Source organism: Phyllobates terribilis, unplaced genomic scaffold, assembly GCF_046119375.1.
Source record: "Phyllobates terribilis strain yellow unplaced genomic scaffold, ASM4611937v1 Scaffold_12__6_contigs__length_324123572, whole genome shotgun sequence".
In the NCBI taxonomy this organism is placed as follows: Eukaryota; Metazoa; Chordata; class Amphibia; order Anura; family Dendrobatidae; genus Phyllobates; species Phyllobates terribilis.
This window is the reverse complement of record NW_027362772.1, coordinates 182260619-182281484: the sequence shown is the minus strand read 5'-3', so window position 1 is coordinate 182281484 and position 20866 is coordinate 182260619. Positions and strand designations below refer to the sequence as shown.

The 20866-nt window shown below is 38.5% G+C and overlaps 1 protein-coding gene across 1 annotated transcript; it reads right to left on the bottom strand.

The window, feature by feature from the left end:
* Nucleotides 1-3469: 3469 nt before the first annotated feature.
* Nucleotides 3470-20427, bottom strand: UTS2 (urotensin 2). Its single transcript, XM_073657814.1, has 4 exons — nucleotides 20286-20427; nucleotides 8137-8241; nucleotides 6952-6995; nucleotides 3470-3673 (listed from the first exon to the last, which is right to left on the bottom strand). The coding sequence occupies exons 1-4, from the start codon at nucleotides 20311-20313 to the stop codon at nucleotides 3554-3556; spliced, it is 297 nt and encodes a 98-aa protein (XP_073513915.1). The 5' UTR covers nucleotides 20314-20427; the 3' UTR covers nucleotides 3470-3553.
* Nucleotides 20428-20866: the final 439 nt, after the last annotated feature.

Genomic DNA, 20866 nt, shown 5'->3' with positions numbered 1-20866 from the left:
ACCGGTGGTCAGGTTGGTTAGAGAATTAGTTTTCCGTTGTTTGGAATTGAATGCGTGTGTGTCTGCAGTGCATGTTCCTGGAATTTCAAAACTCAATTGCGGATGCGTTGTCTCGTTTTCAATGGGATCGTTTTTGCTTGGAGTCACCAGAGGCAGATGTCAATGGAGAGGATTGTCCAGTGCATCTATGGAGGCTCGTGTTGGAGGAGCAGAAAGATTAATTTGGAAGCTAATATCAAACCAGACCTGGGTTTCATACGAGGCAGTTTGGCGAGTATGGTCCAGTTTGGGTTGAGTATTGGGGAAATATAATATCAGATAAAGACAGGATGCTAGCAGTGGCGAAAATTAATAAATTTATAGCTGGTCTTGGTTAGATGGCGCCAGATATAAATTTTTAGCTTCAAGGACCTCCCTTCCCACCTTTTGTCTTTCATGTGACCCCGCGCTGATGTCACGACAAGTGAGGCGTGACTCAGCGCTGGGGTCCCCACGGTGGCTGCTGGGTTGTGGGCGGGGTTATTCCCCGCGTCACACCCAGCTTTCCCAATGAATGGGGAGAGGGAGAGCGCGCGGTGGATGCCGGGTGTGACACAGGGGAATAACCCCGCCCACAACCCAGCAGCCACCGGTGGAACGAGGAAGAGGGACCCTCGGCTGCAGCCTGGACTTGTCGTGACGTCAGCGGATGTCAGCGCTGGCTGCAGCCGGGGATCACGTGATGCCTGTGAGCGGCCAGTGATAGCGCCGCTCACAGACATTATCTGCAACCCAAGGTATTTACAAATATACTTATGCCCACATGCTGAATACATTGGGCAATTTAAAAAAAGTACCAGACAACTTCTTTAATTTATTTCAGTTCTTCAATACAAAAAGTGAAACTCATATATTATATAGAATCATTACAAACAGAGTGATCTATTTCAAGTGTTTATTTCTGTTAATGTTGATGATTATGGCTTACAGCCAATGAAAACACAAAAGTCATTATCTCAGTAAATTACAAAAATTAACAAAAAGTACCTGAAAAGGATTCCTAAGCTTTTAAAAAGGTCCCTTAGTCTGTTTCAGTAGGCTCCAAAATCATGGGGAAGACTGCTGACTTGACAGATGTCCAGAAGGCAGTCATTGACACACTCCACAAGGTCCCAGAGTTCCAATTTTCATTTGGAAATCAAGGTCCCAGAGTCTGGAGGAAGAGTGGAGAGGCCACAATCCAAGCTGCTTGTGCATTTACTGAACATACATTTCAGTAGGCCAACATTTCGGATTTTAAAAACATTTTTCAAGCTGTTGTTATAATGCCCACATGCTGAATACATTGGGCAACTTAAAAAAGTACCAGACAACCCCTTTAACTTTTTGATGATATTCTAATTTTGTGAGATGCACCTGTATATTCGGCTCCTATGGTGTGCTTAACATTGCACTATCTTCAGCACCCTTGTGGTGCAGCTGATACATCAGCTGAACACCAACACGTTAGGGAGTGGGGTTGATAAATACTCCGCCTCTGCCGTGTCGGCGCCGCTCATGTTTTATACAGTAGTCACATCTGTTGGACACAAGCATAATTTAATAAAGACAGTATGAACCGGCTTTCTACCTGTTCTCTGAGCTGGCTGTCAGCGTAACAGCCTGCTTGGAGAAACAGCTTCTGGGAAGAGGCAAAATGCATCCACCTGGGACATAGCTCAGACCGTCACCTGAGATGAAATGCTTACCTCGTCTCATGGCAGGAGATGTATTCTTCTACATAAAAGTAGAATTATTGTTGTTATATTCTTGTATGTAGCAGTCATTTCTTGTACTTTGGGGGCAGTATTACAATCGTAATATTCTTGTACAATGTATAAAGCAGTATAGCAGTTATATATTTGTATACATGGGGGACATTATTATAGTAGTTATATTCTTGTACACAGGGAGCAGCATTATAGTAGTTATATTCTTTGTACACAGGCGGCAGTATTATAGTAGTTATATTCTTGTACATAGGAGCAGTACTATAGTAGTTATATTATTGTACTTAGGAGCAGTATTATGCTAGTTATATTCTTATACATAGGGGCAGTATTATAGTAGTTATATTGTTGTACATAGAGAGCAGTATTATAGTAGTTATATTCTTTGTACACAGGAGGCAGTATTATAGTAGTTATATTCTTGTACATAGGGGGCAGTATTATAGTAGTTATATACTTGTACATTGGGTGCAGTATTATAGTAGTTTTATTCCTGTACATAGAGGGCAGTATTATAGTAGTTATATTCTTTGTACACAGGAGGCAGTATTATAGTAGTTATAGTCTTGTACATAGGGACAGTAATATAATAGTTATATTCTAGTACACAGGAGCAGTATTATAGTAGTTATATTCTTGTACATAGGGGGCAGTATTATAGTAGTTATATTCTTGTACATAGGGGCAGTATTATAGTAGTTATATTCTTGTACATAGGGGGCAGTATTATAGTAGTTATATTCTTGTACATATGAGCAGTATTATAGTAGTTATATTCTTGTACATAGGAGGCAGTGTTATAGTAGTTATATTCTTGTACATAGGGGGCAGTATTATTTTAGTTATATTCTTGTACATATGAGCAGTATTATAGTAGTTGTATTCTTGTACATAGGGGGCAGTATTATAGTAGTTATAAGTTCTTGTAAATAAGGCGCAGTACTATAGTTGTATTTTTGTTTGTTTGGGCAGTATTATAGTTGTTATATTCTTGTACACAGGAGGCAGTTTTATAGTAGTAACATTCTTGAAAAACAGAAAGCAACATTATAGGTGTTATATTTTTATTAATTTGGGGTACTATTACAATGATGTCAAGACTTTCAGCAGCATAGTTGAGTGTTAAAGTGGGAACCTGGGATATTTAGATCTATTTGGAATAAAATGTCCAGCCCTCAGATCCTTGATAATTATTCAGATACTCAAATGCTCAGTTTAAGGCCACGTTCACACGTTCAGTATTTGGTCAGTATTTTACATCAGTATTTGTAATTCAAAACCAGGAGAGGGTGATAAATACAGAAGTGGTGACGTGTTTCTATTATACTTTTCCTCTGATTGTTCCACTCCTGCTTTGGCTTAGAAATATTGATGTAAGACACTGACCAAATACTGAACGTGTGAACGTGGCCTAAACCACATAATTTGTGTGGCTAAGCTACTGTATATTGAAGTAAAACAATGTGAAGGCAGCCTTAAACTTTTTTGTAAGCCATGTTTTTACCATTGTGCTGTTTGGTTTTATAACACAATTTTGATAATTTTTAGCAATATGGAACATGAAATAATTTGACTGCATAATATTGTCATTATTACTTTTATTAAATAGCTTTCATTGAGGAAAAGAAAATATTTTACCAAATATCAGCAAAACACAAAATATTGTTTCTGAAATGTAAAATAAACTATTTGGCAGAGTTCGTCTTCTCATCCATTATTCCTCTTTTGTTGAGATGAGGCATCATTGTGAATACAGTGGTGTAGAAATAAGCATAAATCCTATAGATACTTCATGTTCCTCACAATCAGACACAATATTTCCAGAAACATTCAGACAAATTCCCTGCTCGCTTCTTATAAGGTTTACGCTCTTTAGATTGTAGGCGGCTCAGTAGTGATATCTGTGGCTGCTTGTTAAGTAATTCCTGCAATATAAAAAATACAATGTTTGTTATTCTTAATTTCACTCCCATCATGTACTAAATTAGAGAACTTTCTCTTGTGCTCGTTATCACCTTCTGTTGAGTAATATAGATTGAAACATAATTCACAGGAAGTGAAAGACTATTTCATAACTGCAAACACTGGCCCTATGCACCTAAATACAAAAATATAACTAATATAATACTGCTCCCTACATTAAAAAATATAACTACTATAATACTGAGAAACCACAAGAGGGATTAACCTCTTAAATCAGCTCACCTCCGGGACGTCTGCTGCACGGAACTGCGATGCATCAAGAGTGGATAGAAAATCAAGGATTCCAGCAGCAGGCAAGTCCCAGAAAATTACAAAGTTTATTGAAGCATGTAAAAGTCCATAAAAACCCTACCCTCCACCACCTATAGAATTAAAAGGCAGACGCGTTTCGGATGTATGTCCTTATTCATTGTAATGAATAAGGACATACATCCAAAAACGCATATGCCAGACCTTTTAATTCTATAGTTGGTGAGGGTAAGGTTTCTATGGACTTTTACATGCGTCAATAAACTTAGGAATTTTCTCGGACTTGCCTGCTGCTGGAATCCTTGATTTTCTACTATAATACTGCTCCTATGTACAATAATATAACTACTATAATACTGCTCCTATGTACAAAAATATAACTACTATAATACTGCTCCTATGTACAAAAATATAACTACTATAATACTGCTCCTATGTACAAAAATATAACTACTATAATACTGCTCCTATGTACAAGAATATAACTACTATAATACAGCCTCCTATGTACAAGAATATAACTACTATAATACTGCTGCTATGTACAAGAATATATAACTACTATAGTACTGCCTCCTATGTACAATAATATAACTAATATAATACTGCTCCTATGTACAATAATATAACTAATATAATACTGCTCCTATGTACAAGAATATAACTACTACAATACTGTCCCCTATGTACAAGAATATAAGTACTATAATACTGCCCACCTAAGTACAAGAATATAACTACTATAATACTGCTCCTATGTACAATAATATAACTACTATAATACTGCTCCTATGTACAAGAATATAACTAGTATAATACTGCTCCTATGTACAAGAATATAACTACTATAATACTGCTCTTATGTACAATAATATAACTACCATAATACTGCTCCCATGTACCAGAATATACAGTGCCTACAAGTAGTATTCAACCCCCTGCAGATTTAGCTTGTTTGATAAGATGCAAATAAGTTAGAGCCTTCAAACTGCAAACGAGAGTAGGTTTTATGAACAGAAGCATAAATCTTACAAACCAAAAAGTTATGTTGCTCAGTTGAATTTTATTAAATTTTAAACATAAAAGTGTGGGTCAATTATTATACAACCCCTATGTTTAATATTTTGTGGAATAACCCTTGTTTGCAATTACAGCTAATAATCGTCTTTTATGAGACCTGATCAGGCCGGCTCAGGTCTGTGGAGTTATCTTGGCCCACTCCTCCATGCAGATCTTCTCCAAGTTATCTAGGTTCTTTGGGTGTCTCATGTGGACATTATTCTTCAGCTCCTTCCACAAGTTTTCAATTGGGTTAAGGTCAGGAGACTGACTAGGCCACTCCAACACCTTGACTTTTTCCCTCTTGAACCAGGCCTTGGTTTTCTTGGCTCTGTGCTTTGGGTCGTTGTCTTGTTGGAAGATGAAATTACGACCCATCTTAAGATCCTTGATGGAGGAGCGGAGGTTCTTGGCCAAAATCTCCAGGTAGGCCGTGCTATCCATCTTCCCATGGATGCGGACCAGATGGCCAGGCCCCTTGGCAGAGAAACAGCCCCACAGCATGATGCTGCCACCACCATGCTTGACTGTAGGGATGGCATTCTTGGGGTCGTATGCAGTGCCATCCAGTCTCCAAACGTCACGTGTGTGGTTGGCACCAAAGATCTCGATCTTGGTCTCATCAGACCATAGAACCTTGAACCAGTCTGTCTCAGAGTCCTCCAAGTGATCATGAGCAAACTGTAGACGAGCCTTGACATGACGCTTTGAAAGTAAAGGTACCTTACGGGCTCGTCTGGAACGGAGACCATTGCGGTGGAGTACGTTACTTATGGTATTGACTGAAACCAATGTCCCCACTGCCATGAGATCTTCCCGGAGCTCCTTCCTTGTTGTCCTTGGGTTAGCTTTGACTCTTCGGACAAGCCTGGCCTCGGCACGGGAGGACACTTTCAAAGGCTGTCCTGGCCGTGGAAGGCTAACAGTAGTTCCATAAGCCTTCCACTTACGGATGATGCTCCCAACAGTGGAGACAGGTAGGCCCAACTCCTTGGAAAGGGTTTTGTACCCCTTGCCAGCCTTGTGACCCTCCACGATCTTGTCTCTGATGGCCTTGGAATGCTCCTTTGTCTTTCCCATGTTGACCATGTCTGAGTGCTGTTCACAAGTTTGGGGAGGGTCTTAAATAGTCAGAAAAGGCTGGCAAAAGAGATCTTTAATCCACACATGTGAAGCTCATTATTCTTGGTGCCTGAACTACTTCTTAATACTTTTGGGGGACCAAACAGAATTCTTGTGGTTTGAGGGGTTGAATAATAAATGACACTCTGAATTAACTTTTTACGTTTAAAAAAAAAAAAAAAAAAAATTTGCTGCAGTGCATTTCCCACTTCCAGGCTGATCTACAGTACAAATGTCACAATGCCAAGTTAATTCTGCATGTGTCAACCAGCTAAATCTGCAGAGGGTTGAATACTACTTGTAGGCACTGTAACTGCTATAATACTGCCTCCTATGTACAATAATATAACTACTATAATACTGCTCCTATGTACAAGAATATAACTACTATAATACTGCTCCTATGTACAAAAATATAACTACTATAACACTACTCCTATGTACAAGAATATAACTACTATAATACTGCCCCCTATGTACAAGAATATAACTACTATAATACTGCTCCTATGTACAAGAATATAACTACTATAATACTGCTCCTATGTACAAGAATATAACTACTATAATACTACTCCTCTATGTACAAGAATATATCTACTATAATACTGCCCCCTATGTACAAGAATATAACTACTATAATAATGCCTCCTATGTACCAGAATATAACTACTATAATACTGCCCCCTATGTGCAAGAATATAACTACTATAATACTGCTCCTATGTACCAGAATATAACTACTATAATACTGTCCCCTATGTACAATAATATAACTACTGTAACTCACCTCTTTCATAACATCATCCATATTATAATTTCCAAGGCTAAGTCCTGGTTAAAAAAGAGAAAGCTATTCATTAAAGTACAATTGAATAATTTGCTAACACTACAAATAATTCATTATTTATGTAAGAACTGATGTGTATGTCAATTTGACTAGTTCCATGTACTTGTCTGTAATCGTTACCAGCTATAGCTAGTATCTGAAGAATGAGGGTATTTTAGAGGGAACCACTAAACCAAACCACTGGAAACCTAAGACTGCTCTACTAAATAACTGAACACCAGCAACTGCTTGTCCAAACCATTGAACCTGTAGACCTGTTCTTCTAAGCCATAGTAGACCAGGGACTACTCAAAAATGGTGACTTTTTAGTAAATAATTAAATTATGGAGCTGCTCCATCAAATTAATGAAGACCTACTGGGGCTTCACCAAGTTGCTAATCATGGAGGACTGCACAAATTTCTATCTCAGCGTAGATGCACTTTCTTCTTGCACACTAATGCAAGGAGCCTGAGAAGATTACGGGAGGGATGACCAATGCTCCCTCCCCATAGCGTCTACAATAGCAGCCTATGTCTTCAATTTTCTGGCTACATTTAAGCAAAAATATCAGCTTTACACAAATACTGCCATAGCAGCAAAAATCATGAGAATGTAATTTGGGTTTGACTCTCTTAAAATCATATTTTAACAAACCCTTTTCAAGTCCTGAAAAATATTTACAAGTTTCTGAGACCGTCGAGCTTGCCTGCAGCATTTTTAGCGCATTTAAATCGCTGCACTTAGAGGCATAATCCCATCTTGTACAATTATAGCATATCCATAGGTTATGCCATAAATATATTTTAGATGTGGATCCCATCGATGGTCATGCATCTATCTAAAAAACGAGGAGCAGTTGCATTATTGTTAGTGGGATTTCCGACCACCTCCCCACTGATAGCAGTGGACAACAGGGCCCCATTCTCGAAATAGATGCAGGTCCCATTGTTGGCCTCTACAATTGAATATGTATGAGTTGTGAATCTCCTGATAAAGATCTGCAAAACCCATTGGGTCTTTGAGTTCCTTCAGGCACCCGGACCTAGGTGCAACTGTATCCTCTTCCCCCTATAGCTATGTCTCAACTTCTTCTATTATTCATGAATCATTTCATGTACTGCACCTTCTTTGCTGAAAATGTCACCTGTATCAATATCTGTATCTCTTCCCTTGCCCAGAAATGAGGGGAGATTCTGTAATAAGTGAGTGTCCTCCCAGCTGCTCACGTCTCCAAAATCCATCTTTGAATCTGTGAAAGGGAAGATAGAATAATAAATGACTAAATCAAAGATTAATCAGAGATTAATTACCTAAAATGTTAGGGCAAAGAAAATGTGCAAAAAAAAATCTACTGTAATCAATGACCAGTAAAAAATAGAACTAGAATTGGTGTAACAGGATAGCGGCCCTTTTTCGTCATTGTTTTTGCACCTTTTTCTCTGGAGTAAATGTGGTTCTAATAGTGACTTTAATGTCCATATTCATTATTGAATTTGCACCTTTTTTCATTTCATCTGTTTTTTTATTCATTATAGGTGTGGTTTCTTATTCATATGTTTTAACCTAATTCATCATTTGCTAATTTTCGAAATGTCACAAAACGTGTGCTCAATTGTACTCCAGTACCCTAGGAGTACAGAATCTGCTTAATTTCATTTTTGAGTAGTTGAAGACTAATCTGCAACATCTTAAAGGGTTATGAGACTTTTTTCTTTAAAGCACCACTCCAGCATTTTTTCTTTTTCAGCGTTGGAGTGCCGCTTTAAATGTAAGTCCCCTACCCCTGGTCATATATTCACCCTCCGGTGTCTTCCCATTTTTTGGCGCCGCTAGGGTCCCATGGCGCCATCTTGTGACTGCAGCTTCTGACTGTCCTGAAGTCAGAAGCTACGTCACAAGCTCTCAATGCAAGTCTATGAGAGCCAGAACGCTGCCAGAATGAGCCTCTCATAGACTTGTATTGAATAGTGACCTCCGCACAGCCCCATGAAACACTGGAGCAGCCGGCAGGACACTTTTCGCTGGGGAGTGGTGGCGAAAACAGATGAAAACACCAGAAGGTGAGTATGACACAATGGGCAGGAGACTTACCTTTGAAGCACCACTCCAGCGGTGCAATAAAAAAAATGCTGGAGTGGTGCTTTAAAAAGGAAAAAAGAAAAGAAATCACATGAGCATCTTTGATTTTGCACAAAATTCATTAACCTGTGTGTGTCATTTTAAAGAACTTGGTGAAAAATATGGCGATGAATAGCATGGAGTCGAAATAGAAAGGTCACTTAAAAAAAAAAAGATACAAAGGAAAAATTTTCCATCCCTAAAGAAACATTGACAAAAAGTCGTAGGGCTTGATATAAAATCTTATGGCTCCATGAGGGTGAAACCCTAGAGTGGCCGATGCACCAAAGAAGTACGGCAGATAGAGATGATGAGTAAGGCAGCAATGAGAAATAAATACTTCAGAGCAAAAGTAGCACTTGTAAACAATGTTAGATGATGGCCATCCTGGGAGACTAATAACAGAGAGCAGTAGTACAAAAATTGTATGAAAATGAACATGCATGAAAGAAGACTCTTAGCGCATCATATGTTAAGAGCAGGTCATCAGCCTCCCTGTATGGACAAGAACGCTTCCGCTCACTGACAGCAAGTAACAATCAATATACATCTTCTAGATAAAGAGATTGTAAATTATTTGCAATCAACAATACAAAAAAAGGAAGAAATGCAACATATAATATAAAGATGATAAAAAAACATGCATTGGTTAGTGACAATACGCATCATAAAGCAGATGCCTGGTGGGTTTTAAATGAATGGCTTAACCTGTTGCTATACTGTTTCTTCACCTACCTGAATATATAAATCTCCACCCTGTATCCCACTATTTTTAAAGGGGGATAATTTTTCCATTGTGAATCACAGTTAGTATAAAGTTTTAACGATGCCATTGGTCTAGTTATCCATATATTGCCCACTCTAATATCACTTATAATATTTTCTTTTGCCAAATATAAATTATTCAAGGTTTTATACATTTCATACACTCAACAAAAGACCATAATAAACAGTGTCGGACTGGGGTGTCAAAGGCCCACCAGTAATGTTAACTCTAGGGGCCCACGGTTCAATGACATATAAATATTACATTATCCTTATGCCCAAATGTACCTATGTCCATATATATTAATTTACTTCGTAGTTTGGGAAATGAATTTATTTATTTTTTATTTTACTCCCTTATATAGCGCCATTAATTCCACAGCGCTTTACAGACATTATCATCACTGTCGCCATTGGGGTTCACAATCTACATTCCCTACCAGTATGTCTTTGGAGTGTGGGAGGAAACCGGAGGAAACCCACGCAAACACAGGGAGAACATACAAACTCCTTGCAGATGTTGTCTTTGGTGGGATTTGAATTCAGGACCCCAGCGCTGCAAGGCTGCAGTGCTAACCACTGAGCCACTGTGCTGCTTTTGTCTGCACAGGGGCCCACCGGGGAACTCACCTGTTCTCCTGTGGGCCAGTCCAAGCCCTTTAAATATGATTTTTGTCTGATAAAAGAGAGCCCACATTAATCATAAGTCATAACATGTCAGGAAAAGAGAGATTGAAAGCTTTGTGATCTGTCCTCTAAACTTATATCTTTGTACCTAATTCCTCTTATATATTTGGAATGCACAATTCCTTTACACCAATATTATAAGGACACTAAATATATGATATAACATTTTTTTTAATTACGGTATGTCAGATGAATTTTCTGAGGATTACCTGTTTCGTGTTTTAGGAAATTTCACATTACAGCCTGGACTGATGTATTTTTCCTGCACTAATACATTGTAGCATACTATTTGGACAGCAGAAATATAATAAATATAAATACTAAATATATACTAAACATACTGCTACTGTTACATGTACAGTATTGTCTAGAATGGACATTATTGTAGCAAACCCTCAGCTGTGAGAAGTACAAGGGCTGCATTTTCTCGATGTAAACAAGAATGTTTTCATTCACTGGCAATAAGCATTTATTGTAAAAGACAAAATATATTAGAAAGCTTCAGAACGTTTCATTAAACAGTGATGAATGATTAACCTGGGGGGAGGGCAGGTAACATGAATTATTAGGGACCAAAATTGGAACATGTAGCCTATATATTGTCTCTGCATATACAATAAACCCAAAATTACACAGTAAAGTGTTCAGTATGTAAAATATATGTTACAGCTGAAAATCTGAGATGTTTCTACCTAAGTATATACACAAATATATATATATATATATATATATACAAATATATATATATATACACATATTATATATATATATATATATATATATATATATATATATATATATATATACATATACAGAAAATCTATCTCTAACAGTGAACTGCAATATAATAATTGACGGTAAGGTATAATGTGGATGTGTCTATATATTTGAAATAAATGGATATAATAATTGCATATAATTTGTATAACACTGAATATTACATTATGAATGGTTAAAAATTATTTTTAAAGAGCACTTTAATAAACCAGATGAATGAAGAAGCAGAAAATAATATAAAATAAAGTAGAAAATAATATTGAACAATTACTAATAATTAGAATTTTAAATACATTCCAGTAATTTTTGTACCAAAATGTAAGTCTTTCTGCAAATTTGACATTCATGTATCCCCTACGTTTATGTGACTTTGTTGCTATGCTGTGAAAAGTCTGAAAATAGGTTAAAAAAAAAAAATAAAACTATTAATTAAAATAATGAAGGTGACTGTAAATGACTTTGCCATTCCGATTCTCCTTCGGTCACAGTCTGGAATATTCACTTAATTTCTTATTACAGTAATATCATCTTAAGAAAAGTAATTTCCTTTTATAAAAAAAAAAATACGTGTATATAATTCTAACTAAGAGACTAATGGAGACATTTTATTCCAGTTAAGTTTTAGCATTTGACCCTTCAGTATGATCAATCATTAGGAATTGGCTGCAGGATAATGAAATGTTCAGTAATTAAACCTTCATGTTAAACTAATTTTATTAGTTGGGGAAGGGGATTGGATAAAGATCTAAGTTTCCTTACCTGGTATTCGATAGGAAATGTCATTGGGGTCCAATAATGGAAGGGATCGAAGTGGGCTGAAGACAATTGCAAGGATGAGTCCGCAGGAGAAGAGCTTGTGCATGGCTGCTGGACCAGGGAGCAGATGCTTCTCTGTCTGGTCTCCTTTAATTGCCGGGTTCATCATTAAAGTGTCATTTCTTATATAGAGTTCTATGACGACATAGAAAACATCACTCTCCTCCAAAAGACAGATGATGAGCCAATGGTTCCTTCCCCATAGAATTCTTAATGCGAGACACTTTGCATTGATGTCATTCTTCAAGGTTCATAGACAATAAATTTACTGTCTCCTAGGCCCTTGCTACAAACTGTTACAGCAAATGTGCCATAGCCAATGAAACAAAGTAACTTTCTCTTATAAATCATCGAGCCAGGAAAGGGTCAACTATTGGTGGAGGAGATGACCGGGGCAATGAGGCCAGTGATTTATGGGCTTGCACCTAGTTTGACGAAAGAGACTGGGCTTTGAAAAGTGGATTTTTTACTGAGGTGGATAGATGAGGTGTCAGGTGTTGTTTGGGGGAGTCACTGTTGATACAGAGAGAAGATGAAATGGTCGTCGCTCACATTCTGTGGATCCAATGAACTTGTTATTAATAATAGATTTTACGTTATTTTTTTCCCAATGCTTTTGGAATAATCAACCAGTGCATTTTAGCTCTTAACCCTTCCTTTCCTACACCGATTAGAATAACACTAAAGCAAGGGTGCAAGGGCACGTTATGCAAAGAGAAGACAAATGTGTGGAACAGGTAAGAATTAAGGTGGATCTGTCAGGGGATTTCATAATACAAACTGTATACTGCATGCACGGTATATTATTAAATAGATGTCTAAGATCTGATAAGGCTAGTGGCCAGGATGAGGCTGGTGTACTTACTTTGAAATTACAGAATGGCTGTATAATCCTTTTTAAAAGCTTTAGGTGGACTCATAAAATGCTCATTGTAATATCACCATAATACAGCTATTCTGACATGGATTTGTACACCAGCCTCTCCATGTCTAAAGGAGTTATTTAATGATGCATGCAACAGGTACTGTGAGAGCTATTAAAATGGCTGCTTTAAAGGAACTGGCTAATTTTCACAACCCAATATCAAATAGGAACAAATCACGGTCTCCTTTGAAGCTAACCCTTTGGCACAGAGAGCCAAAATTTTAGTGACGGAGGCCTTTAGAAGGCACAGGTACATCGTGGGGGCTGGCAGGAGCTGGTGTGTGCACCCATGATTGCTCTTTTTAAATGCCGCTGTGAGAAATTGATAGCAGCATCCAAATGGTTAACAGTAGCTTTCAGAGCTTAGATCCAGCCACTGAAAAGAGAAACAGATGCCGGCTGTGAAACAACTGGCATTTACCACCTGTCAAGAGGAATCAGCTTCTGAGGTAGCTCCACACACTATAACCCTCTCTGCAACCTTACAGAAGCAGAATTTTATGTAGGGATTATTTATTATCGAGTGTGCTCGTTTAACCCTTTAACTGAGCATGCTTGGGTGCTTACCGAGTATCTTCTGCATGCTAGTATATTATGTTCGAGTACTTGCATCTGCACGATTTGCGGCTGTTAGACAGCCTCAACACATGTGAGGATTCCCTAACAAACAGGTAATCCCTGCATGTGTTGAGGCTGCCTAACAGCTGCAAATCATGCAGACGCAGGGACTCGAACATAATATACGAGCACGCCAAAGATACTTGGTAAGCACCCGAACATGCTCGGTTAAAGGGTTAAACGAGCACGCTCGCTCATCACTAGTAGGGATCTCAGGGGGAGGCAGTAGTGGGATTCAAATTTTTAAAATCAAGTTCCTTGTTTGTGCCCTTTTAGACTATGCTCTTTCCTGCAGACCACACTCAGACACCTCTTCCTCATGTGTAAAATAAAAATAATTAACCAAAATTAAAGGCTCCTATTCCTGCAGTTCTATGTAACACCACAAATAACACATAGGGATACCTTCCAGGAGCACTAAAAATGTAGTAGGTGTTATACAAGTAGAGACTCTCATCTTTCTGTGTATCACCAAATATAAAGGTTTCGTGCTCCTAACATATACACACATGTAGTAATCCTAATTTGTCAGATGGCACACTACTTTATTAACATAGTTATGGATTGCTACAGTGTGTACAGGATCAGATTCATTATCAGCACATGAATACAGAACCAGAGCCAACATCGGTACATGAATACAGAATCAGAGCAAGCATCAATATATTAATACAGCACCAAAACCACCACCAGTAAATAAAACTGCACTGGAGCTACAATCAGCACACAAATACAGCACCCAAATCACAATCAATACATGAAAACAACAGAAGAACCGTCATCAGTACAAGAATACAGCACCAGAATCATCATCATTAAATGAATACATCACCAAAATTACCATTAGTATAGAGGTACAGCACCAAAACCGCCATTATTACATGACTACATCACCAGAACCACCATCAGTACAGGCATATAGCACCAGAACTTCTACCGTTACATAAATACATCACCAGAACCTTCTTCAGTACAGGAATACAGAACCAGAACCACCATCAGGACATGAATAAAGAACCAGAGCCAACAGCAGGACATGAATACAGCACCATAACCACCATTAATACTTACAGAACCAAAACTACTATCCGTACAAAAATACAGCACCATAGACACCATCAGTACATGAATACATCACTCAAACCATCATCAGTATATGAATACAACATAAGAACCACCATCAATACTTATATACTTTACCAGAACCTGAACATGAATACATCACCAGAGCCATTATCAGTACATGAATACAGAGCCAGAGCCAACATCAGTCAGTACATGACTACAGCACGAGAACCACCAATCAGTATATACAGAATCAAAACTACTATCCATACAATTGAGCACCAGAACCACAATGAGTACATGGACACATCACTAGAATCATCATCAGTATATGAATACATCACCAGAACCACCATCAGTGCATGAATATAGCATTGAAGCCTCTATAAGTACAGAAATTCAGCAACCACCATCAGTATAGGAATACAGTACTAGAACCATCATTAGTACATGAATGCTTCACCAGAGCCATCATTAGTACATAAAAACAGCACCAGAATCAATATCAGTACATGAATACAGAAACAGAGCCAACATCAATACAGGAATCGAGCTCCAGAACCACCATCAATACATGAATACATCACCCAAACCATCATCATTATATCAATACAGCATCAGAACCAAAATCAATAGATTACCAGAACCATCAGTACATGAATATACCACAATAACCATTATCAGTATATGATCACAGTAGCAGAACCACCATCAGTACATGAATACAGAACCAGAGCCACTATCAGTACAGTAATACAGCACTAGAACCACCATTAGTACATGAATGCAGCATCATAATCATCATTATATAAATAAACCACTAGAACTATCATCAGTGCATGAATATAGAACCAGAACCACCATCAGTACATAAATACAGTATCAGAATCACCATAAGTACCTAAATACATCACCAGAACCAACCACCATCAGTACATGAAAACGGCACCAGAACCATCATCCGTACATGAATACAGAAACAGTGCCAACATCAGTATAGTAATACAGAAACAAAGCCACCATCAGTACATGAATACAGAACCAACATCAGTACAAGAATACAGCACCAGAACCACCATAAGTACATACAGAACCACCATCAATACATGAATACATCACCAGAACAACCATCAGTACATGAATACATCAACATGAATATAGCACAAGTACCGCTATCAGTTCAGGAATACAGAACCAGAACTACTGTCAATACATGAAAATGAAAACCGCATCAGAAGCATCATAAGTTCATGAATACAGAAACAAAGTCAACATCCGTACAGGAATACAGCAGCAGAATCACAATCAGTAGATAAATACATTACCAGATCCAACATCAGTGCAAGGATTGATCTAGCTTAGTACATCAATCAACTTCAAAGTCAGATCAGCACCCACCATATACATTTGTATACTATGAACCAAGAAATTCTAATATGACCTTAAATCATTATTCAATCATTATGTTCCCCTCATATAAAATAATAGCGGCTATGCTCACCTCCAGTGTAGGCGTCATTCCAGCAGTGTTGGCACTGGCTCTCCCAGGGCTAGTGTAACATTGTTACAGTAGCATGTAAAAGTTTGGGCACCCCTGGTCAAAATTACTGTTATTGTGAACAGTTAAGCAAGTTGAAAATGAAATGATCTCTAAAAGGCCTAAAGTTAAAGATGACACATTTCCTTTGTATTTTAGGCACAAAAACAAAAAATTGTCATCTTTTACATTTTAAAAATTGCAAAAAGGGAAATGGGCCGATGCAAAAGTTTCGGCACCCTTCAAGATTTGTGCGGTCATATAACTTTTACCAAGGTTCCAGACCTTAATTAGCTTGCTAGGGTTAAGGCTTGGTCTCTATCATAATTAGGAAAGGCCAGGTGATGCAAAGTTCCCAGCTTTATAAAAACCCAGCCTCCTCTAAACTTGTGCCAAAAAACAGCAGCCATGGGTTCTTCTAAGCAGCTGCCTAGCACTCTGAAAATGGTGGAGGCCCAAAAAGGAGGAGAAGCCTATAAGAAGATAGCAAAGCATTTTCAAGTTGCCCTTTCCTCAGTTTGAAATGTAATTAAGAAATGGCAGTTAACAGGAACGGTGGAGGTCCAGATAAGATCTGGAAGACCAAGCAAAATTTCAGTGAGAGCTGCTTGTAGGATTGCTAGAGAGGCAAATAAGAACCCCCGCTTGACTGCAAAAGACCTTCAGAATAATTTAACAGACTCTGGAGTTGTGGTACATTGTTCTACTATTCAGAGACACCTGCTTAAATATGGCCTTCATGGAAGAGTCATCAGAAAAAAACCTCTCCTACGTCCTCACTTTAAAATTCAGAGTCAGAAGTATGCAAAAGAACATCTAAACAAGCCTGATGCATTTTTGAAATAAATCCTGTGGACAGATAAGGTTACAAAAGAATTCTTTTACCACAATGATCAAAGGTATGTGTGGAGAAAAAAAGGGCACAGAATTTCAGGAAAAGAACATCTCGCCAACCATTAAGCATGGAAAAAGGAGAAAAAATCCAGCTTCATAGATAAAAACATCCAAGTTTATTTTCAAGACAGCTACAAATAGTAAAAATCCATAACAGGGTAAAGCAAACGCGTTTCGAACGCAGATAGCGTTTTTTTCAGAGCTGTGTATCAAATAATCACGTGCATATTTAAACCCCCCATTCTCAATGACAGGTGAGAAATAAGTCACATGATAGAAACATTCAATTTGTGTCCAACACCCAACAAGAAAAAAAAAAATTAGAAAATTCCAATATTAAACATCACATTGATAAAATCCAATTATTCCAAACATAGTTTCACAAAAAATATCAATAATGGGACATTAATTTGCGGTGAAGATTTAATACAGGTATTCAGCTGGTATATCCGGTATGCCTCCCTGTCCAGCAGCCGCTTCCTGCTGTCACCACCCCTTGGAGCTGCCGACACCCTGTAAATTCCGAAGACCCGGAGAGAGGCGGTGCTGCAGTTATGCTGCTGGATAAAGTGTCAGGAAGCCTGAGAAATAGAGCGATTAGTAACCGCAAGATTGCCAATATCAGAAATATGTTCAGCAATGCTTTTTTCATCTTGCGTGTTGTGCACCCTACATACATTTTATCGCATGTTGTGCATTGGATCATATAAACCACACACTGCAATTGATTTAGTTGTAAATATTAAAGTTTTGTAAACCATCTGCACTTTGAAACTGTTTGGCAATATACGCATACCGGCACATACCACACTGATTAAGCTGGATTTTTTTTCTCCTTTATGTCTGCAATACTGCCAAGTGGTCCCTTGGAATCCCTGCTTCAGGCGCCAAAAGTCCGGGTGAGCTGGTAATCTTTTCTATTTTGTACTATTGGACTCTTTTTACCGAGCCCACCCGGACACCTGACTATTTATGCATGTATTGAATTTGTTTAGAATTTTAGTGGTTGAAATGTTACCACAGTGGATTTTTGAACGGCGTTTCGCTCTTCCATTTTTTATTTCCATTGAAATTACTGAATTTGCTCAAGACCGAGTATGAAAGTCTGCACAGGTGTATGCCATGGACACTGGTGAAGGTTCCTCCTTAAACACCATACATGCGGACTTTGACAATTTAGAGAAATTATTAACATCAGAAACGAAAGTATGGTGGGATTATACAACACTTGAAAACTATATCGCAAAAATATGATACCAAGAGGTTTGTGGCTAAAAAATATCCTTACCACCGTTTATTCCTCCACTTTTGTTGAAGCATGGAATCAGCAACTGTCGAGATGCTCTTTGGAGCTTATGAAATTAATTATTAAGGAGGAGGAGACCAAAATGTCCAAACTCCAAGAGGAGATAAATTCTATTAAAATCTCTTTCTGGGAGCAGGTCATTGTTACTGAACATGACACATCACTCCAGCGAATCCAAACCAGCATTAATAAAATGGAAGATATTATTGTTGCTAGGAAAAGAAGCAAATTCCAAAGAGACAATAACGATTACCTGACCAAACAGGTATATGAATGGGGGAGATGGGAGAAAACTCCCAGACTACCTAAATCGATCTTAAAAAATGCTCCAACCCAAGATAAATCCTCCCAAAGGCATCATGTCAGCTTTAGGATGTTGAATCAAGCAATTCTCAGCAGTAATTTTCCTATTATCACCGAAAGAAAAATCGCACCAGAAACGCAAGAAACGCGACGGACGCACTCTAAATACGACAGGCATGGTAACCAGCCACAGGAAACTTTTTTGAATAAAGAGCATTCATCTAATGTTTTAAATCTTTCCAATCATGTTTTCACGCCTCATCAATTAAATGTTTTGTCATATGAAATATGAATTTTGTGCCAAATAAAAAAATCAATCTGTTAAACACCCTTACAGAAATCATTACATTTGTCAGAAATTTAACAGTAAAAAGACATTTTTTTTTCAGAGGACTGCACAGAAGATACAAGGCCAAGTAACATCTTTCAACTTAATGAATATCGATTATTTGATTTCCAGGAACAACAATCTATTTTGAACTTATAGGTGCTGCAAGGAATTGACAATCGTAAGGTAGTTAATTAAGTTGAGTCTTTCAAAACTCACAACCCTACATTTTACCCTATTCAATCTAGAACTGAATCGATGGATCAATTTCAGGAGGTAATAGAACGCGAATTAAAAGCACAATACTCCTCTATATCTCCAGTTGGAAATCGATCCAATTTATCACATCGGGAAAAGGTTGCCTTAAGAGAATTGGATGACATTACAGACATTGTGGTGAAGATGTCTGACAAAAGGGGGATGGTAGTGGTGTTGAAGAAGACTGTATATGAATCACAAATGTTGGATATGTTGTCCAATCAGGACACATACACCAAAGTACTCAGTAATGTAACTGTGTTGTATCTGACAAACAGGGAGACTACTTGATCGTGGAACATCCGACTCTCCCTACAATATATGTGCTACACGCACGCCGCTAGGTTACATGTGCTGCAGCTTCTCTCAGGCACACAGGGGTATTGACCCTCAGGCACAGACACGTAGGTTGTTTCACTTGCTGACCAGACACACATGACAAGAGTCCTCATAAACGGTAGAACAGTAACATTTAATAAGAAGCCGCACGGCCAGTGCAAGTTAATGCTTATGAGCAACAGGCTCCAGTGACAAACAGTACAGTTTCCTTAGCAGCACAGCAGTTCAGTCTTGACTGTGTTAACCCCTCTAGTTTCTGTATGCTTCTGGAGCACAACACTTCCTGTCTCATGTGCTCGTGTTACTTCTAATAGTTGCTGAACACTTTTAAAGCAACAGCACTACTTGTGACTGTCACACTCTGCAACAGCACTACTTCTGCATGTCACATATGGGCTGTCAAAATATATAAAGGAATTGATCCCCCCGATGAGGCCCATTGTCTTTGGTATAGGCTCAGTGACAGAGCATCTTGGTGAGTGGCTTGACTCATTGTTACAGCCACTTGTATATAGATCACCTGCATTTCTTAAAGATACACTGGATGTGTAACATACCTGGCGGCGTCCTTGCATAGTGGTCCATCTCCCACTGTGCAAGAGCGCGCACTTGATTTCCAGTCCAGACTGCCACTCTGGCTTCTTTCCATACTGTCTGCTTTGCTCTGCTCTGGCTGCTTAGGGCGACGCCCGCCGAACTTCCTGTTTCTTGTAGCTGCTGCAGACACACCCCTAATGCGTCCTCAGCCTATTGCTGTCTGTCACCTGGTATTTAAACCAACTCCTCCTTGGAATCCATGCCTGAGCATCTTGTTCTGTCAGTTGGCTTCTAGTTACTGATGTGCCAGGTCCTGCCTATGTTTCCTGCCTTGCGGTATCAGTTCCCGTGTCTGAACTGTGTCCTGTCTGTGTACTCTAGTCAGCTGTCTTTCTGCCTTTCCTGGAGGCTGTATTTCCAGGCCCGTGTGAACACGCTCTTAGCCTGTTCCTTCCGCCCTCTAGGGGCCGCATACCTAGATCTGTTGTCTGTGTCTTTTCCCAGTGTCTGTTCCTGCCCTAACCATCTTCCAGCCTGTTTCCCGTTTCTCTCTACGCCCATATCTTCCCTTTTTCTGCAGAGTCTGAACTCGTACCTAACT